Source organism: Oncorhynchus masou, chromosome 30, assembly GCF_036934945.1.
Source record: "Oncorhynchus masou masou isolate Uvic2021 chromosome 30, UVic_Omas_1.1, whole genome shotgun sequence".
NCBI classification, from domain to species: Eukaryota; Metazoa; Chordata; class Actinopteri; order Salmoniformes; family Salmonidae; genus Oncorhynchus; species Oncorhynchus masou.
Window position 1 is genome coordinate 9,641,902 of NC_088241.1, and position 16,561 is coordinate 9,658,462.

A 16,561-nucleotide genomic window follows, 5' to 3' on the forward strand; every position below is an offset into this window, starting at 1 on the left:
CTGCTGACACTTAAAAATAAAAAAATTCCACTAAGATGAGTTTCAATTGAAACAGGTGAATTTAACTTGACAAAACCATGGTCTATGGTGTTTAAGACAATATTGCTGCCGAGGGTTGTCATTTGGCCTAGAATAAACCATAAAACCATAACCATGTTGACTTCCTGACATTGCAGATAGATTCAGTCTGTGACGTTTTAAAACTGGAATGGAAATTGAGGTGAAAGAACAGGATGTGATGTCATTGTGCTACATGTTCTATTGAAACTAAATAGGTGTTTGGTTGATGTGAGGTTACGTTCAACTCCCTGCATAAACACATTTTCACAACACTTGAGGTTTTATTTCCTTAACTATCAACGCTGGTTTTGTTTTGTACAAATATGAAAGTGGGTTTCAATCAAGACATCAAACCTCAAATATGGCAGCAAACTTTATAGTGTTACACACAGTATAGATAGATACCTTCACCAATCTAGATAATGAAATAGGCTATACCCCGCCACAATAAAAGCCATACTTCACAACACTCCACTTTCCTGTGGGTGGTGTGTTTATTAATGTGTTATTAGAACCATAGACTATCTCTCTGGTCATAGCTGTGACAGAACACATGCCTCTCTCTTGGTGACTCCATTCTGGCTGGTATTATAAAATCAAGACAACTATCCCATCCTGTAGTCAGAGGGGAAGAACAGTGATTCAAGAAACAGTGTTTCGTAGGTCATTTGTAATTTTATTACAGTTTTAATTAGCTTAATCAGATCTCCATTGCTCAGATTTCTTGCACATTAATTACATTCTACATAGCTCAGGACAATTGGCCAAATTAGTCAGTTGTCTGACCTCTTCTAGAGCAGAGTATGTCTTTGGTCAGGTTCTGAATGGATTTGAAGATCAGCTCCCTCATTCCAATCAGAGTATAGTCAAAACGGTGGGAGTTCACATTATATACAGTCAGTATCTGTCTGACAGAGCAAGATTTTGTTCAGTTGTGCTTGGCGCCACACCATGGACAATTTAGTTAGACTTTTTTTTAAATTTTTAAGTTGAACATTTATTTAACTAGGCAAGTCAGTTAAGAACAAATTCTTATTTACAATGACGGCCAACCAGGGAACAGTGGGTTAACTGCATTTTTCAGGGGCAGAACGACAGATTTGAACCTTGTCAGCTCTGGGATTCGATCCAGCAACTTTTAGGTTACTGGCCCAACAATGCACTTAGACAGTGTAGGTCTACTGTATCTGAACTGCAGGTTAGACATTTAACCTCTTTACGGTGCCTTAAACAAGCTACTACATTTTTCATACAGTGAGAAAACATGACCCTCATTCCAATTGATAATTACTCAAATAAAAAATACATAATTACATCCAAAACACAGCATTGTAAAAGGCAATAATGCAGCAATTAAACTCTCCATATAATTGTTTATATTTTCTCTGGTGGGGAGGGGAGGAAGGCCAACATAGAAGAATCTTAATCAAGAGAGGACATACAAATGTGTGTTCAGTCACTACAGTATACACCATTCTACATCTGCTAAATGCTGGTAGGAAAACCTTGAATCTTTGGGGAAACACAGGCAAGTTTGTTCTCTTCTATGGTTTCAGTAGTATCGATACAAGGTTCAACTGACTTCAACTGTGAACATTCCACGTTTTCATTCACTAAACGGAGCTGTACAAATTATACAAAGACTATCTCAGCTCTCTAATGATCTTGATGCAGTAACCACAACCTGTGATTCCTACAATCCAAAAGCAATACATGGAAAATTCAAATTTAGTTCAAGTATTTGAACTCCTCTTCCCATATTCAAAGCAGTGTTTGAATAAAGAAACAGAACGGTTTGAGGTGATGAGGGTGAGTCAGCCACACCTCTCCTCTGATGTGATCAATAATTTACTCCCTCGTGTCACCAGTGGTTTCATGGAGTACACAGCAGAACAACCTACTCATGAGTTATAAATAAACAACAAACATCTAAGGATGTGTCAGGACTGGTGGTGTTTTACAAAGTGCTATTTTCAGAATTCTGAGAGTAGTGAAGGATGATTGGTTTTGGTTATGATCCTCTGTAGTACAGTAGGCAACAGTAGTTGGAGTTGACACTGTAGATTACGAAGAAACCTCCTACTGTGTATGTGACCATCCAACACAGAGAACTCTCTCTGGTGCCAAAATCATGTAGTGGAAAATAAATTCAACATAAAACCCATCCAAGAAGCAACAATCAGCCATTGAAAGTGGACAATCCCTTCTTATCTATATACAGTGAATGATATTGATCATAATAACGGTGACAGATACTTCAGTGAGACGCAACACATCTCCCTAGTAGACTAACATTCAACTGGTGTTTATACAGCGTCTATATGTTCTGTATTGTATGTTCATCCTGCCTGAAACCGGCTATGTCCCTAATAAAGATTCAACTTGAATTTGAAGCAATAAACTGAGAATAACTCACTAAAGTGTGCTAGAGCAAATATTGTGGTCCCACCCAATCTGAGCAATAGTCCAGTCCTCGGCATACCTCCTTAGGTGCAACTGTTCCACAATATCACCATGTTGCCAACATCACTATGTTCCCTAATGCTAAAGTCCATTGCACCACAATATTGAATGACATCCCACTGTTCTCATTCAGACCTGCAAATAGTGAAAAGAGACATCCAGTGTTAAACTACAGTGAGATAATGAGGAAGGTATTGGATATGTAGCTTGTCTACTGATTACCGGTTAGTCCTTGGGGTTCTACTAGGGGAGTGATGCCCTCCCGAAGAAGAAATGGAGTCTCAACATCTACCTAAAATACATTCAGTCAGAAGTTAACTGTATCGTCTTGTGCTGGTTTTTTACAACAGTCCGTTTTCAATCAGCCATGTTAGGAAAATGTTCTCTCTCTGAACAGCACAAGGTATTCTTTTTTTATTTATTCCATTACACCGATGCAAAATCATTCTAGAAATGTCTATTTTGAAGATGTTTTTTTTCTAAAGATATTTACACTGTCCATTTTAATCTGTCACATTTCCATCTTATCAAAAGCAAAGAACAGGAACAACACAAAGACGGTAGCATCATACACCAAATCTGCATGCTTTCATTAAAACAATGGACCTCTCATTACTTTGTTACTTTGTTATTTTTTAGGTAGCAGTCATTCACTTAACAGAACATTTGGTACATTAGTTCAATTATATAGTTCACATCGCATAGAACAGGCTCTGGGTGCCAGTTGTGTCAGATGCCACAGACTGAAGGAGATGAGATTGGGCTTAATATCAAAAGATCACCAACCCATATTACTATGGATTGATAATATATGTGGGTGTAAGTAATAACTAAGTAACAACTAAGTTAATCAAGCTTCAATATCTCACATTCCCAACCTCCTCATCTCTGCTTAACCTTTACAACGGTGCTTGGCTTTGAAAGAAGATGTCCTACATTGACTCATGGAGGTGGGATTGGCTTGGTGGTCAACATGTCAGAGTCATTGTAGCTTTAGATAGAGAACCAGTTTGTATGGAGATTTAAATCAGTTATACTATAATCAGACTATATTGTTTGTTCACATTTTACACCATTTATCTGAACTGGAATATAATGAATTAGAGCTGTAACACAATCCCACAAAGAATAAACAGATGTCTTCCCCACAAAGCAAAATGCACTGTTCAACATTGAGTCAGTTTCTGCCAAATATCAATCCAATTTTATTAAGAATAAGGGGGTCAACTCTAGCCATTCCAATGGTATTCCTATCCAAGCAGACAGGAGTGAATCTCTCCAAAGGAGATGATTGTTACACTGTGGCATTAATGTCCACCCCTTTATTCTAGACCAGAAGAGTAAGAGGATGGATCAGCTGGTAATACATCTCTGTTACTGGTTTACATTCCAAAACTGATGTGGGGACATGGTTGGTCAGAGGTTTGGGGCATATACCCCCTATTTGCTTGTCAAGTTACATTAAAGTGTTGGTCGTAATGATACATCTTAATACATCATAGGCGGTGTGACTGGGACCACCTCTAGGAGGGGAACAAGGAACGGGAGCGCCTCGTGTGATTGGGCATGACCGGGAGGCCACACCCATCGTCTCAGTTCATTTGCTCAAAGAATTTGTAGGTGGGGTTTTCGTAGCCGTGGTTCTGCATCTTGTTTAGTTGGCGCTCCTCTGGGGTCAGCATGGGGTCAACCTGCTGTGAGACATGGCGGGTCAAAGGTTATACTGATACAGTACAAGTAAATGCTACGGTATAAGGAAGTGCTATCAGCAGGAAGGAGGGGACACTAATGTGCTATAAGCATAAAGAGCCTCTCCTACCTTCCGCTGCAGGGAATACCTGCCCATGAAAAGCCAACTGACATTTACTCCTGAGGTATTGCTCTGCTGCGCCCTCTATAGCCACCATGATTATGATTTGACCCTGCTTGTCATTTTTGAACGTTTGAACTTCTTCAAAAATTATCTGGCCTTAATGGCCACATGCATCTCCACCCGGAACAGCCAGAAGAGGGCTGACCACCTCTCAGTGCCTGATTCCTTTCTAGGTTTCTTCCTAGGTTCCTGCTTTTTAGGGAGTTTTTCCTAGCCTCTGTGCTTCTACATCTGCATTGCTTTCTCTCTGGGGTTTTAGGCTAGGCATCTGTAAAGCATTGTGAAAACTGCTGAAGTAAAAATGGCTTCATAAAATACATTTGATTTATTGATTGTGTTTAGTTTTATTTTGCATACAGCTAGAAGCTGTACAAACAATCAACTAATCAACAATTTGTGTGAGTAATGGAACTGGAAGGGATGATAATAAAGAGGTCTACTGGACTGCGATTTACTTGATTGAACCAGGGAGGGATCATTGAAATTTGAAATCTCTTTTTCAAGAGTGTCCTGGCCAAGATAGGCAGCACCAAGTCATTACACAATTACAGACAGACAACATGAAAAACTACAAGTAGTCTCGTAAAAACCATAGAATTCACAAGAGTATAACAAAATCATAAAACAGCAAATTAAAAACATTGACAGGTCAAGGAATCAGACTCAAAATCCTTCATCAGTGATTTAAAAACACCAATCGGAACAAGTTGTTCCAGATTACAAGTTTTGGAAGCATCAAAGTGAACAGGTGTTTGTTCTTTCTGATTCCCTGCCTCTTACCTCCACGATGCCGTGGCTGATGGTGCCATACGGCTTCCTGCGCACCAGCAACAGACTGATCACCATCACCATGGCGATGGCCACGGCAACCACCAGCAACCCCACCATGGCCCCGCGGTTGAACGTCTCCAGGGCGTCTGGTTGCTAAGGACAGAAACAGAAAAGGTGAAGAGAAGGCACAAAGAGGGGAAGATGGAGAAATTAGAGGTTGATATCATCATGGGAATGACTTACAATACCACAAGAGGGGACGGGTCCGCCCAGCCCATTCAGACACTTATCTAGGTAGCAGACTCACCAGTTCATCGGTCTGGATCTCAGGAGACTTGAAGACCACCTGCTTGAGCTCTAGAGAGGTGTTAATCTGGAGAGTGAGAGCAAAAGTGAGAGAGAGAGGGGGTAATTTAATAGGTCATTACAGAGGAAGTACCACAGAATTAAATAGAACACATTAACTATATCTCTATGGGAGTTGACTTCCTGCTGTGGGAGGATGTTATAGTAAGTGAGTAAAAATGTAGCAGTTGATCACGTGGAGGCTGCAGTGCGACACAAGCTATTTTTCCATATAAACTTGAGGAGGTGAGATACAAAGTGGGTTGGGATGGAGGGAGAGAAGGAGAGATGAGATGATTGACATAATGTGTCAGCGTAACTCTTGGCTGTGTTGTAAACACAAGTGCAAGTAGGATACCATATCCGTAAAGTGATGTGTATGTTTGTAATAATTTGTAAAAAAAATCTTACTTTCTCCTCATATTCATATGTGGGGCTTCTCTCAGATGTGGCATAGTCATACTCGTCTGTCGAGGCTGAGTGCAGAGGCAGAAAACACAGATCAACTTCAACGTTTCTGTCTTTGAAAATTACATTTTGAAAGACAAATATCAGATTTCATGTCCCTTCCCTTTAACTCACCTTTCTTAGTGTTGGGCTGTGGGTCTTGACAGGACAGAAACAATAGAGATAAATACAATGTTAACCTACTGCTTGTATTTAAAGAAATTAATTAATTCCTGAACTATTTGAAGAGGAGACATTTTGTGTGTATGCGTGCATTCATGAGTGTGTGTGTGTGTCCCCATACCGATGCGAGGTGGGTAGGGCCTGTTCTGGAAGGCTCTCTCCTCCTCTTCCTCGTCATCCTTCTCCTCCTCACTCTCGGCAGGAAGCAGCTCCTCGGTGGTGCGTGTCTCAGAGAAGGAAGTGGTCATGAGCTCACTGACATCTCCTCGCTCCGCCTTCACCAGCTCCTCTACAGGGAGGGAGAAACAAGTAGGTTTTAAAAACAGGAAAGCTTGATATACAGTAAAGTATCATGTATTTACGGTAACACTGCGTTATTTACACCTTATATACACAAATGCTTTTTTTTCTGAATGAGAGTTCCCTAGAGAAATGTCAAGATAATAATAACCTACTAATAGATCATGTGAACTTGGAACATGCAATGTCTTACAAAAGACATCATGATAAATGCTAGCTTATCTCTTTCTAAATGTCTTATGAAGGAAGGAAAACATGAATATTAGGACAGGTGCAGTAACCCCACATCCTGGTCTACATGGCTAACAGGAGAGTAGAGAGGAGTGTAGCGTACGGATATCATCGTGCAGCTCCTCAGCCAAGGCAGGGACCTTGTAGAGTAATGCCAAGCTCTGGTTCATCCTCTCCTCAATCACATGGAGGTGGGTGTAGACCTGCAACCCCAAGAGATCAATGCTGGTTAGGTTCATTACAAGACAAAGCTCCCTCAGCTTTTTACCGAAATGGGCGCGGGGGTACACTTTTTTTTTATTGTTTCAACTGCTGATTGCCCCATTAAGAGTTATTTTATGAGTTCCGTTTTTTCATGAAGCAGCATCACTGCTTAAGGAAGAGGTACAGTATCTTTTCATCCTAGTATATTCCGGTATATTTTCATTTCACACCTGGAACTTCATCTGCTCAGCCTTCTGGGGGTCGACGGCCTCAATGTGCTGGTAGTGTCTCAGAGTGTGTCTGCGGTCCTTCTGCTCTGCTGCCATGTATCGCTTCAGAGCCTGCAGCACCCGCTCCGGCTGTTGAGAGGAGAGTGATATTATAGTCAGAGAATGTAGTGGGTGGAGAAGGTGTGGTAGAAATGATCAATACACTACAGTCCACTCATACTCTCTGCCTAACAAATATACACTGAGTATACCAAACATTAGGAACACCTTCCTAATATTGAGTTGCACCCCTCCCATTGCCCTCAGAACAGCCTCAATTCGTCAGGGCATGGACTCTACAAGGTGTTGAAAGCATTCCAGAGGGATGCTGCCCCATGTTGACTCCAATGCTTCCCACAGTTGTGTCACGTTGTCTGGATGTCCTTTGGGTGGTGGACCATTCTTGATACACACAGGAAATTGTTGCGTGAAAAACCCAGCAGCGGTGCAGATCTGTACAGTCATGCTCTCTGCCTAACAAAATGTAGATATCCCTGCTGCCCCTGCTGTCTGCAGACCTGAGGGGGCTCGGCCTGCACAGCGCTCAGGTAGCTCTCCAAGGCCAGTCTGCGGTTGTTGTTGAGGGTGGCCACCACGCGGGCCAGATGGGTCTCCACCAGCCTCTGTCTCTCCCCTGCCACCTGCTCCTCCAGAGTCTGCAACACAGACTGGAAATGCTGGGGGGAGAGGAGAGGGGATCAATGTTGTGTTAATAGGTGTATGAGTGTCCATCTCCCATATTTTCTTCCTTCTTTAATCCTCTTCTCCTTTCTTCCATCCCCTCTTCTTCCTATTCCATCTTCTTACCTCATTAAGGGCCTGGCGGTCAGACTTGGGCAGGTTCTTGGACTGGTTGTCAGCCTCAGCCCATTCCTTCATGATCTGAAAAGGCAACGTGCGTTAACGTCATTCACAAACACACTCAGAGCCAAGTACTAATTTCCTCAGACAGGAATCCACCGAGGACCATTCAGATATTTAAAATGCTCCATATCTGCCTCAAACTGCAGCTACTAAAAAAGTCTGTCTGTTCTTGGGTATCCACTTGGCTTGGTTTACGAGAAGTAAACAGTGGGACAATCTCAATTGCATACTCCTCGCGTCCTCTCTCCTCACAACCTTCTCAAAACCCATTGGATGAGAAAGCCAGCGGTCCCGCCCTCTGACCTTCTCCTCCAATGGGTTTTGAGAAGGAGTTGAGGAAAGAGAACATAGAGTATTCAATTGAGATTCTCCCAATATATTAATATTGCATTAAAACCTCACTTCAGGTCCCAAAGCAATTTGCCCCAGTCTGTCAACAGTGGGTTCTGTAGGAGATCACAGATATGGAAACCGCACAGCAGGCCTGGCTTCATCTCATTGGTTCGTTGCCTGTCCAAACCCGCCTCTCCACCCACCTTACCTCATTGATGCGTTTCATTCGCCGCTCCTCCAGGTCCATCTTGGCACGCAGGAAGTTGGCGTGTTCGCTGTCGTCCCCTGGCATCTCGAAGTAAACATCCACGCCATCTGTGGGGTGAGGGGTAGGTACTACAGAGGAGAAGGAGGAGTGGGGGATAAGGAGAGAAGGGGAACGAAAGGAGGGAGAATAAAGGATGGAAAACAGAGAAGGAGAGAAGAGAGAGAGATGGAGGTACAGTCAGTGCAGCAGAATGAAAGACAGGGGAAGGATGAGGGAGACAGAAAGATATCCTAATCACTGCCATTACCCAGAGAGACAGAGAGCCAGAGAGCCATTGATCCAGATAGTAGGGTGAGTGGTCAGCATTATTGAGTTGGAGACAAGTAGTGCTGTAAATACATCAGCCAGCCACTCCTATCTAACTCCTATATCCAGCCAGACAGATAGGCATGGTGTGTGTGTGTGTGTGTGTGTGTGTGTGTGTGTGTGTGTGTGTGTGTGTGTGTGTGTGTGTGTGTGTGTGTACGTGCCCTTGCATGCATGCGCGTGTGTGTGTAATCATCCTTAGTCTATTACAGAGAGATAGAGTGTGAGAGAGAAAGTATTGGAGATGCTAACTAGGCACTACAGTTCATTCCCCAGTAAGTAAGAGTAAGTGGGAGATAGGAGAGTGATGTCAGCATTTACCCAATTGTTTTACTGCCCTGTTAACCACTCTAAGGGTAGCAACTACAGACTATTCCCTTACGGAGACTGGCCTTTAGAGAGAAAGATCCAGACTAGACACAGAATACCCCACTTCCTATAAAGCTTATGCCCATTAAATACTCTCAGATCTTGTTGAGAGGTGGTAAGTAGGGGCTAAAGATTGTTTCTGGACAGGGCAAAGATGTAACTGTGTGATAGAAGGTAGAGGGTTACTCACGGCTGTCTCCCCTGGTCTGGGGTGGGGATGTGGAGGGGTTGCGACCAGCCTGACCCTGGCCTTTCTCATAGTAGAAGGAGTCTGTGTAGTCAGTAGCCTGGTAGGGGCCAGAGTCAATGGAGTACTCATACTCCTCTTTCACTGCTGCTGCTTCTGCAACCTCCTGCTGCTGCTCCTCCTCCTCCTCTTCTTCCTCTTCCTCCTCATCTTCTACTGCCTCCTCCTCCTCCTCCTCTTCATCCTCCACCTGCTCATCCTCTTCCACCATCTCATCATCTTCCTCCTCCATGTCTGCCGCGTCCACATCGGTGTCAGGAGAGGGGCTTGTGGTGGGTGTTGTCACTTTGACTCTGGGAATGGGGTACAAGGTCAAACATTACGATCATCATCATTATCATCACCACAGAGAGAAGGGGTAATGGGACTCACCCTGTGTTGACTTTGGCCTGAGGGTTAAGGGCCTGGGGTCCTGCTGGGAGAACATCCCCTCCCTCGGTCTCCCCCCTGCCACTGGACCCGCCCCTCCCCGGGCAGCACACATACTCCACCCCACGGAAACGGTCGCTGCACGGCAACAGCATCCCATAACTATGCAGCTCCAGACTGTCTGCTGTGCAGGCCTGAAACAGAAAGAGAGAGGATGAGAAAAATATGTTAAAACATGAATCAAGTTGGAAAAGACCAAGGTGAACTAGAGAGACATCAGGGGTATATAGAAAAAGAGAAGAAATGTGACTGTGATCAAAGGGAACTAACTAGCAGGAGGAATGGAACACGACAGAGAGTAACCTCTTCCTCAGCATGATGAAGGAGAGTTATAAAAACTACAACCTACATCACCTCCTTGGCCTATAATAAACCGCCTCACCTCCCCGGCCTATAATAAACCGCCTCACCTCCTCGGCCTATAATAAACCGCCTCACCTCCCCGGCCTATATTAAACCACCTCACCTCCCCGGCCTATATTAAACCACCTCACCTCCCCGGCCTATATTAAACCACCTCACCTCCCCGGCCTATATTAAACCATCTCACCTACCCGGCCTATATTAAACCACCTCACCTACCCGGCCTATATTAAACCACCTCACCTCCCCGGCCTATATTAAACCACCTCACCTCCCCGGCCTATATTAAACCACCTCCCCGGCCTATATTAAACTACCTCCCCGGCCTATATTAAACTACCTCCCTGGCCTATATTAAACTAACTCCACGGCCTATATTAAACTACTTTCCCCGGCCCATAATAAACCACCTCCCCGGCCTATAATAAACCACCTCCCCGGCCTATAATAAACCACCTCCCCGGCCCATAATAAACCACCTCCCCGGCCTATAATAAACCACCTCACCTCCCCGGCCTATATTAAACTACCTCCCCGGCCTATATTAAACTACCTCTTCGGCCTATAATAAACCACCTCACCTCCCCGGCCCATAATAAACCACCTCCCCGGCCCATAATAAACCACCTCACCTCCCCGGCCCATAATAAACCACCTCCCCGGCCTATAATAAACCACCTCCCCGGCCTATAATAAACCACCTCCCCGGCCTATAATAAACCACCTCCCCGGCCCATAATAAACCACCACCTCACCGGCCTATAATAAACCACCTCCCGGCCCATAATAAACCACCTCCCGGCCTATAATAAACCACCTCCCCGGCCTATAATAAACCACCTCCCCGGCCTATAATAAACCACCTCCCCGGCCTATAATAAACCACCTCCCCGGCCTATAATAAACCACCTCCCCGGCCTATAATAAACCACCTCCCCGGCCTATAATAAACCACCTCCCCGGCCCATAATAAACCACCTCACCTACCCGGCCTATAATAAACCACCTCCCCGGCCTATAATAAACCACCTCACCTCCCCGGCCTATAATAAACCACCTCACCTCCCCGGCCTATAATAAACCACCTCCCCGGCCCATAATAAACCACCTCCCCGGCCCATAATAAACCACCTCCCCGGCCCATAATAAACCACCTCACCTCCACGGCGCATAATAAACCACCTCCCCGGCCCATAATAAACCACCTCCCCGGCCCATAATAAACCACCTCACCTCCCCATAATAAACCACCTCCCCGGCCCATAATAAACCACCTCCCCCCATCCCCTCCCCGCCCATAATAAACCACCTCCCCCCGCCCATAATAAACCACCTCCCTCCCCCCACCTCCCACCTCCCGGCCCATAATAAACCACCTCCCTCCCCATAATAAACCACCTCCCGGCCCATAATAAACCACCTCACCTCCCCTGCGCATAATAAACCACCTCCCCGGCCCATAATAAACCACCTCCCCGGCCCATAATAAACCACCTCCCCTCCCCATAATAAACCACCTCCCCGGCCCATAATAAACCACCTCACCTCCCCTCCCCGGCCCATAATAAACCACCTCACCTCCCCGGCCCATAATAAACCACCTCCCCGGCCCATAATAAACCACCTCCCCCCATAATAAACCACCTCCCCGGCCCATAATAAACCACCTCCCCGGCCCATAATAAACCACCTCCCCGGCCCATAATAAACCACCTCCCCCACCTCCCGGCCCATAATAAACCACCTCCCCCCGGCCCATAATAAACCACCTCCCGGCCCATAATAAACCACCTCCCCGGCCCATAATAAACCACCTCCCCGGCCCATAATAAACCACCTCCCGGCCCATAATAAACCACCTCCCGGCCCATAATAAACCACCTCCCCCCGGCCCATAATAAACCACCTCACCTCCCCCCGGCCCATAATAAACCACCTCCCTCCCCGGCCCATAATAAACCACCTCCCGGCCCATAATAAACCACCTCCCGGCCCATAATAAACCACCTCCCGGCCCATAATAAACCACCTCACCTCCCGGCCCATAATAAACCACCTCCCTCCCCATAATAAACCACCTCCCCCCCGGCCCATAATAAACCACCTCCCGGCCCATAATAAACCACCTCCCGGCCCATAATAAACCACCTCCCTCCCCGGCCCATAATAAACCACCTCCCCGGCCCATAATAAACCACCTCACCTCCCCATAATAAACCACCTCCCGCCCATAATAAACCACCTCCCCGGCCCATAATAAACCACCTCCCGGCCCATAATAAACCACCTCCCGGCCCATAATAAACCACCTCCCTCCCGGCCCATAATAAACCACCTCACCTCCCCTCCCGGCCCATAATAAACCACCTCCCGGCCCATAATAAACCACCTCCCCGGCCCATAATAAACCACCTCACCTCCCGGCCCATAATAAACCACCTCACCTCCCCATAATAAACCACCTCACCTCCCCATAATAAACCACCTCCCCGGCCCATAATAAACCACCTCCCCTCCCCATAATAAACCACCTCCCCGGCCCATAATAAACCACCTCACCTCCCCATAATAAACCACCTCACCTCCCCGGCCCATAATAAACCACCTCACCTCCCGGCCCATAATAAACCACCTCCCGGCCCATAATAAACCACCTCCCCGGCCCATAATAAACCACCTCCCGGCCCATAATAAACCACCTCCCCGGCCCATAATAAACCACCTCACCTCCCCGGCCCATAATAAACCACCTCCCCGGCCCATAATAAACCACCTCCCCGGCCCATAATAAACCACCTCCCCGGCCCATAATAAACCACCTCCCCTCCCCATAATAAACCACCTCCCCGGCCCATAATAAACCACCTCACCTCCCCGGCCCATAATAAACCACCTCACCTCCCCATAATAAACCACCTCCCCGGCCCATAATAAACCACCTCCCCGGCCCATAATAAACCACCTCCCCGGCCCATAATAAACCACCTCCCCGGCCCATAATAAACCACCTCCCGGCCCATAATAAACCACCTCCCCCGGCCCATAATAAACCACCTCCCCGGCCCATAATAAACCACCTCCCTCCCCATAATAAACCACCTCCCCTCCCGGCCCATAATAAACCACCTCCCTCCCCGGCCCATAATAAACCACCTCCCCCCGGCCCATAATAAACCACCTCCCCCGGCCCATAATAAACCACCTCCCCGGCCCATAATAAACCACCTCCCCGGCCCATAATAAACCACCTCCCCGGCCCATAATAAACCACCTCCCGGCCCATAATAAACCACCTCACCTCCCCGGCCCATAATAAACCACCTCCCCGGCCCATAATAAACCACCTCCCCGGCCCATAATAAACCACCTCACCTCCCCGGCCCATAATAAACCACCTCCCCGGCCCATAATAAACCACCTCCCCGGCCCATAATAAACCACCTCCCGGCCCATAATAAACCACCTCCCGGCCATAATAAACCACCTCCCCGGCCCATAATAAACCACCTCCCTCCCGGCCCATAATAAACCACCTCCCTCCCCCCCGGCCCATAATAAACCACCTCCCCCGGCCCATAATAAACCACCTCCCCGGCCCATAATAAACCACCTCCCCGGCCCATAATAAACCACCTCCCCGGCCCATAATAAACCACCTCCCCGGCCCATAATAAACCACCTCACCTCCCCGGCCCATAATAAACCACCTCCCCGGCCCATAATAAACCACCTCCCCGGCCCATAATAAACCACCTCCCCGGCCCATAATAAACCACCTCCCGGCCCATAATAAACCACCTCCCGGCCCATAATAAACCACCTCCCTCCCCATAATAAACCACCTCCCCCCCGGCCCATAATAAACCACCTCCCGGCCCATAATAAACCACCTCCCCGGCCCATAATAAACCACCTCCCTCCCCGGCCCATAATAAACCACCTCACCTCCCCGGCCCATAATAAACCACCTCCCCGGCCCATAATAAACCACCTCCCCTCCCCGGCCCATAATAAACCACCTCCCCGGCCCATAATAAACCACCTCCCCGGCCCATAATAAACCACCTCACCTCCCGGCCCATAATAAACCACCTCACCTCCCCGGCCCATAATAAACCACCTCACCTCCCCGGCCCATAATAAACCACCTCACCTCCCCGGCCCATAATAAACCACCTCCCTCCCCGGCCCATAATAAACCACCTCCCCGGCCCATAATAAACCACCTCCCCGGCCCATAATAAACCACCTCCCCGGCCCATAATAAACCACCTCCCGGCCCATAATAAACCACCTCCCCGGCCCATAATAAACCACCTCCCCCCCGGCCCATAATAAACCACCTCACCTCCCCGGCCCATAATAAACCACCTCCCGGCCCATAATAAACCACCTCCCCCGGCCCATAATAAACCACCTCACTCCCCGGCCCATAATAAACCACCTCCCCTCCCATAATAAACCACCTCCCGGCCCATAATAAACCACCTCCCCCCATAATAAACCACCTCCCGGCCCATAATAAACCACCTCCCCGGCCCATAATAAACCACCTCCCGGCCCATAATAAACCACCTCCCTCCCCCACCTCCCCGGCCCATAATAAACCACCTCCCTCCCGGCCCATAATAAACCACCCACCTCCCCGGCCCATAATAAACCACCTCCCGGCCCATAATAAACCACCTCCCCGGCCCATAATAAACCACCTCCCCGGCCCATAATAAACCACCTCCCCATAATAAACCACCTCCCCCGGCCCATAATAAACCACCTCACCTCCCCCCGGCCCATAATAAACCACCTCCCCCCGGCCCATAATAAACCACCTCCCGGCCCATAATAAACCACCTCCCTCCCCTCCCGGCCCATATAATAAAACCACCTCCACCTCCCCGGCCCATAATAAACCACCTCCCCGGCCCATAATAAACCACCTCCCCCCGCCCATAATAAACCACCTCCCCGGCCCATAATAAACCACCTCCCGGCCCATAATAAACCACCTCCCGGCCCATAATAAACCACCTCCCCGGCCCATAATAAACCACCTCCCCGGCCCATAATAAACCACCTCCCGGCCCATAATAAACCACCTCACCTCCCCCGCCCATAATAAACCACCTCCCTCCCCCATAATAAACCACCTCCCTCCCCACCTCCCCGGCCCATAATAAACCACCTCCCTCCCCGCCCATAATAAACCACCTCACCTCCCCCGCCCATAATAAACCACCGGCCCATAATAAACCACCTCCCGGCCCATAATAAACCACCTCCCGGCCCATAATAAACCACCTCCCGGCCCATAATAAACCACCTCCCGGCCCATAATAAACCACCTCCCCGGCCCATAATAAACCACCTCACCTCCCCGGCCCATAATAAACCACCTCCCGCCCATAATAAACCACCTCCCGGCCCATAATAAACCACCTCCCGGCCCATAATAAACCACCTCACCCCATAATAAACCCCTCCCGCCCATAATAAACCACCTCCCTCCCCCCATAATAAACCACCTCCCCGGCCCATAATAAACCACCTCCCCTCCCGCCCATAATAAACCACCTCCCCGGCCCATAATAAACCACCTCCCCCCCGGCCCATAATAAACCACCTCCCCCGGCCCATAATAAACCACCTCCCGGCCCATAATAAACCACCTCCCCCCCATAATAAACCACCTCCCCGGCCCATAATAAACCACCTCCCCGGCCCATAATAAACCACCTCCCGGCCCATAATAAACCACCTCCCCGGCCCATAATAAACCACCTCCCGGCCCATAATAAACCACCTCCCGGCCCATAATAAACCACCTCCCGGCCCATAATAAACCACCTCCCGGCCCATAATAAACCACCTCCCGGCCCATAATAAACCACCTCCCGGCCCATAATAAACCACCTCCCCGGCCCATAATAAACCACCTCCCGGCCCATAATAAACCACCTCCCCGGCCCATAATAAACCACCTCCCGGCCCATAATAAACCACCTCCCCCACCTCCCGGCCCATAATAAACCACCTCCCGGCCCATAATAAACCACCTCCCGGCCCATAATAAACCACCTCCCCCATAATAAACCACCTCCCCCCCATAATAAACCACCTCCCCCACCTCCCGGCCCATAATAAACCACCTCCCCGGCCCATAATAAACCACCTCCCGGCCCATAATAAACCACCTCCCCGGCCCATAATAAACCACCTCCCGGCCCATAATAAACCAC

At 47.9% G+C, this 16,561-nt stretch overlaps 1 protein-coding gene across 3 annotated transcripts in view; it reads right to left on the bottom strand.

Moving 5' to 3' along the window:
* Positions 1-715: 715 nt before the first annotated feature.
* The window catches only part of LOC135522021 (amyloid beta precursor like protein 1-like), an 82,544-nt gene continuing 66,698 nt past the window's right edge, over positions 716-16,561 (bottom strand). For 2 of the 3 annotated variants that reach the window (XM_064947890.1, XM_064947892.1), the window contains exons 5-17: positions 9,906-10,096; positions 9,477-9,826; positions 8,552-8,679; positions 7,954-8,028; positions 7,665-7,823; positions 7,108-7,236; positions 6,777-6,876; positions 6,264-6,431; positions 6,095-6,118; positions 5,924-5,988; positions 5,475-5,540; positions 5,177-5,320; positions 716-4,217 (exon numbers count right to left, since the gene is read on the bottom strand). In XM_064947890.1, the coding sequence (XP_064803962.1) occupies positions 4,116-4,217; positions 5,177-5,320; positions 5,475-5,540; positions 5,924-5,988; positions 6,095-6,118; positions 6,264-6,431; positions 6,777-6,876; positions 7,108-7,236; positions 7,665-7,823; positions 7,954-8,028; positions 8,552-8,679; positions 9,477-9,826; positions 9,906-10,096 (1,701 nt within the window). In that variant the 3' untranslated portion in view covers positions 716-4,115. The remainder of the gene's footprint in view (positions 4,218-5,176; positions 5,321-5,474; positions 5,541-5,923; positions 5,989-6,094; positions 6,119-6,263; positions 6,432-6,776; positions 6,877-7,107; positions 7,237-7,664; positions 7,824-7,953; positions 8,029-8,551; positions 8,680-9,476; positions 9,827-9,905; positions 10,097-16,561) is intronic. The other variant, XM_064947891.1, reaches the window with a different exon arrangement.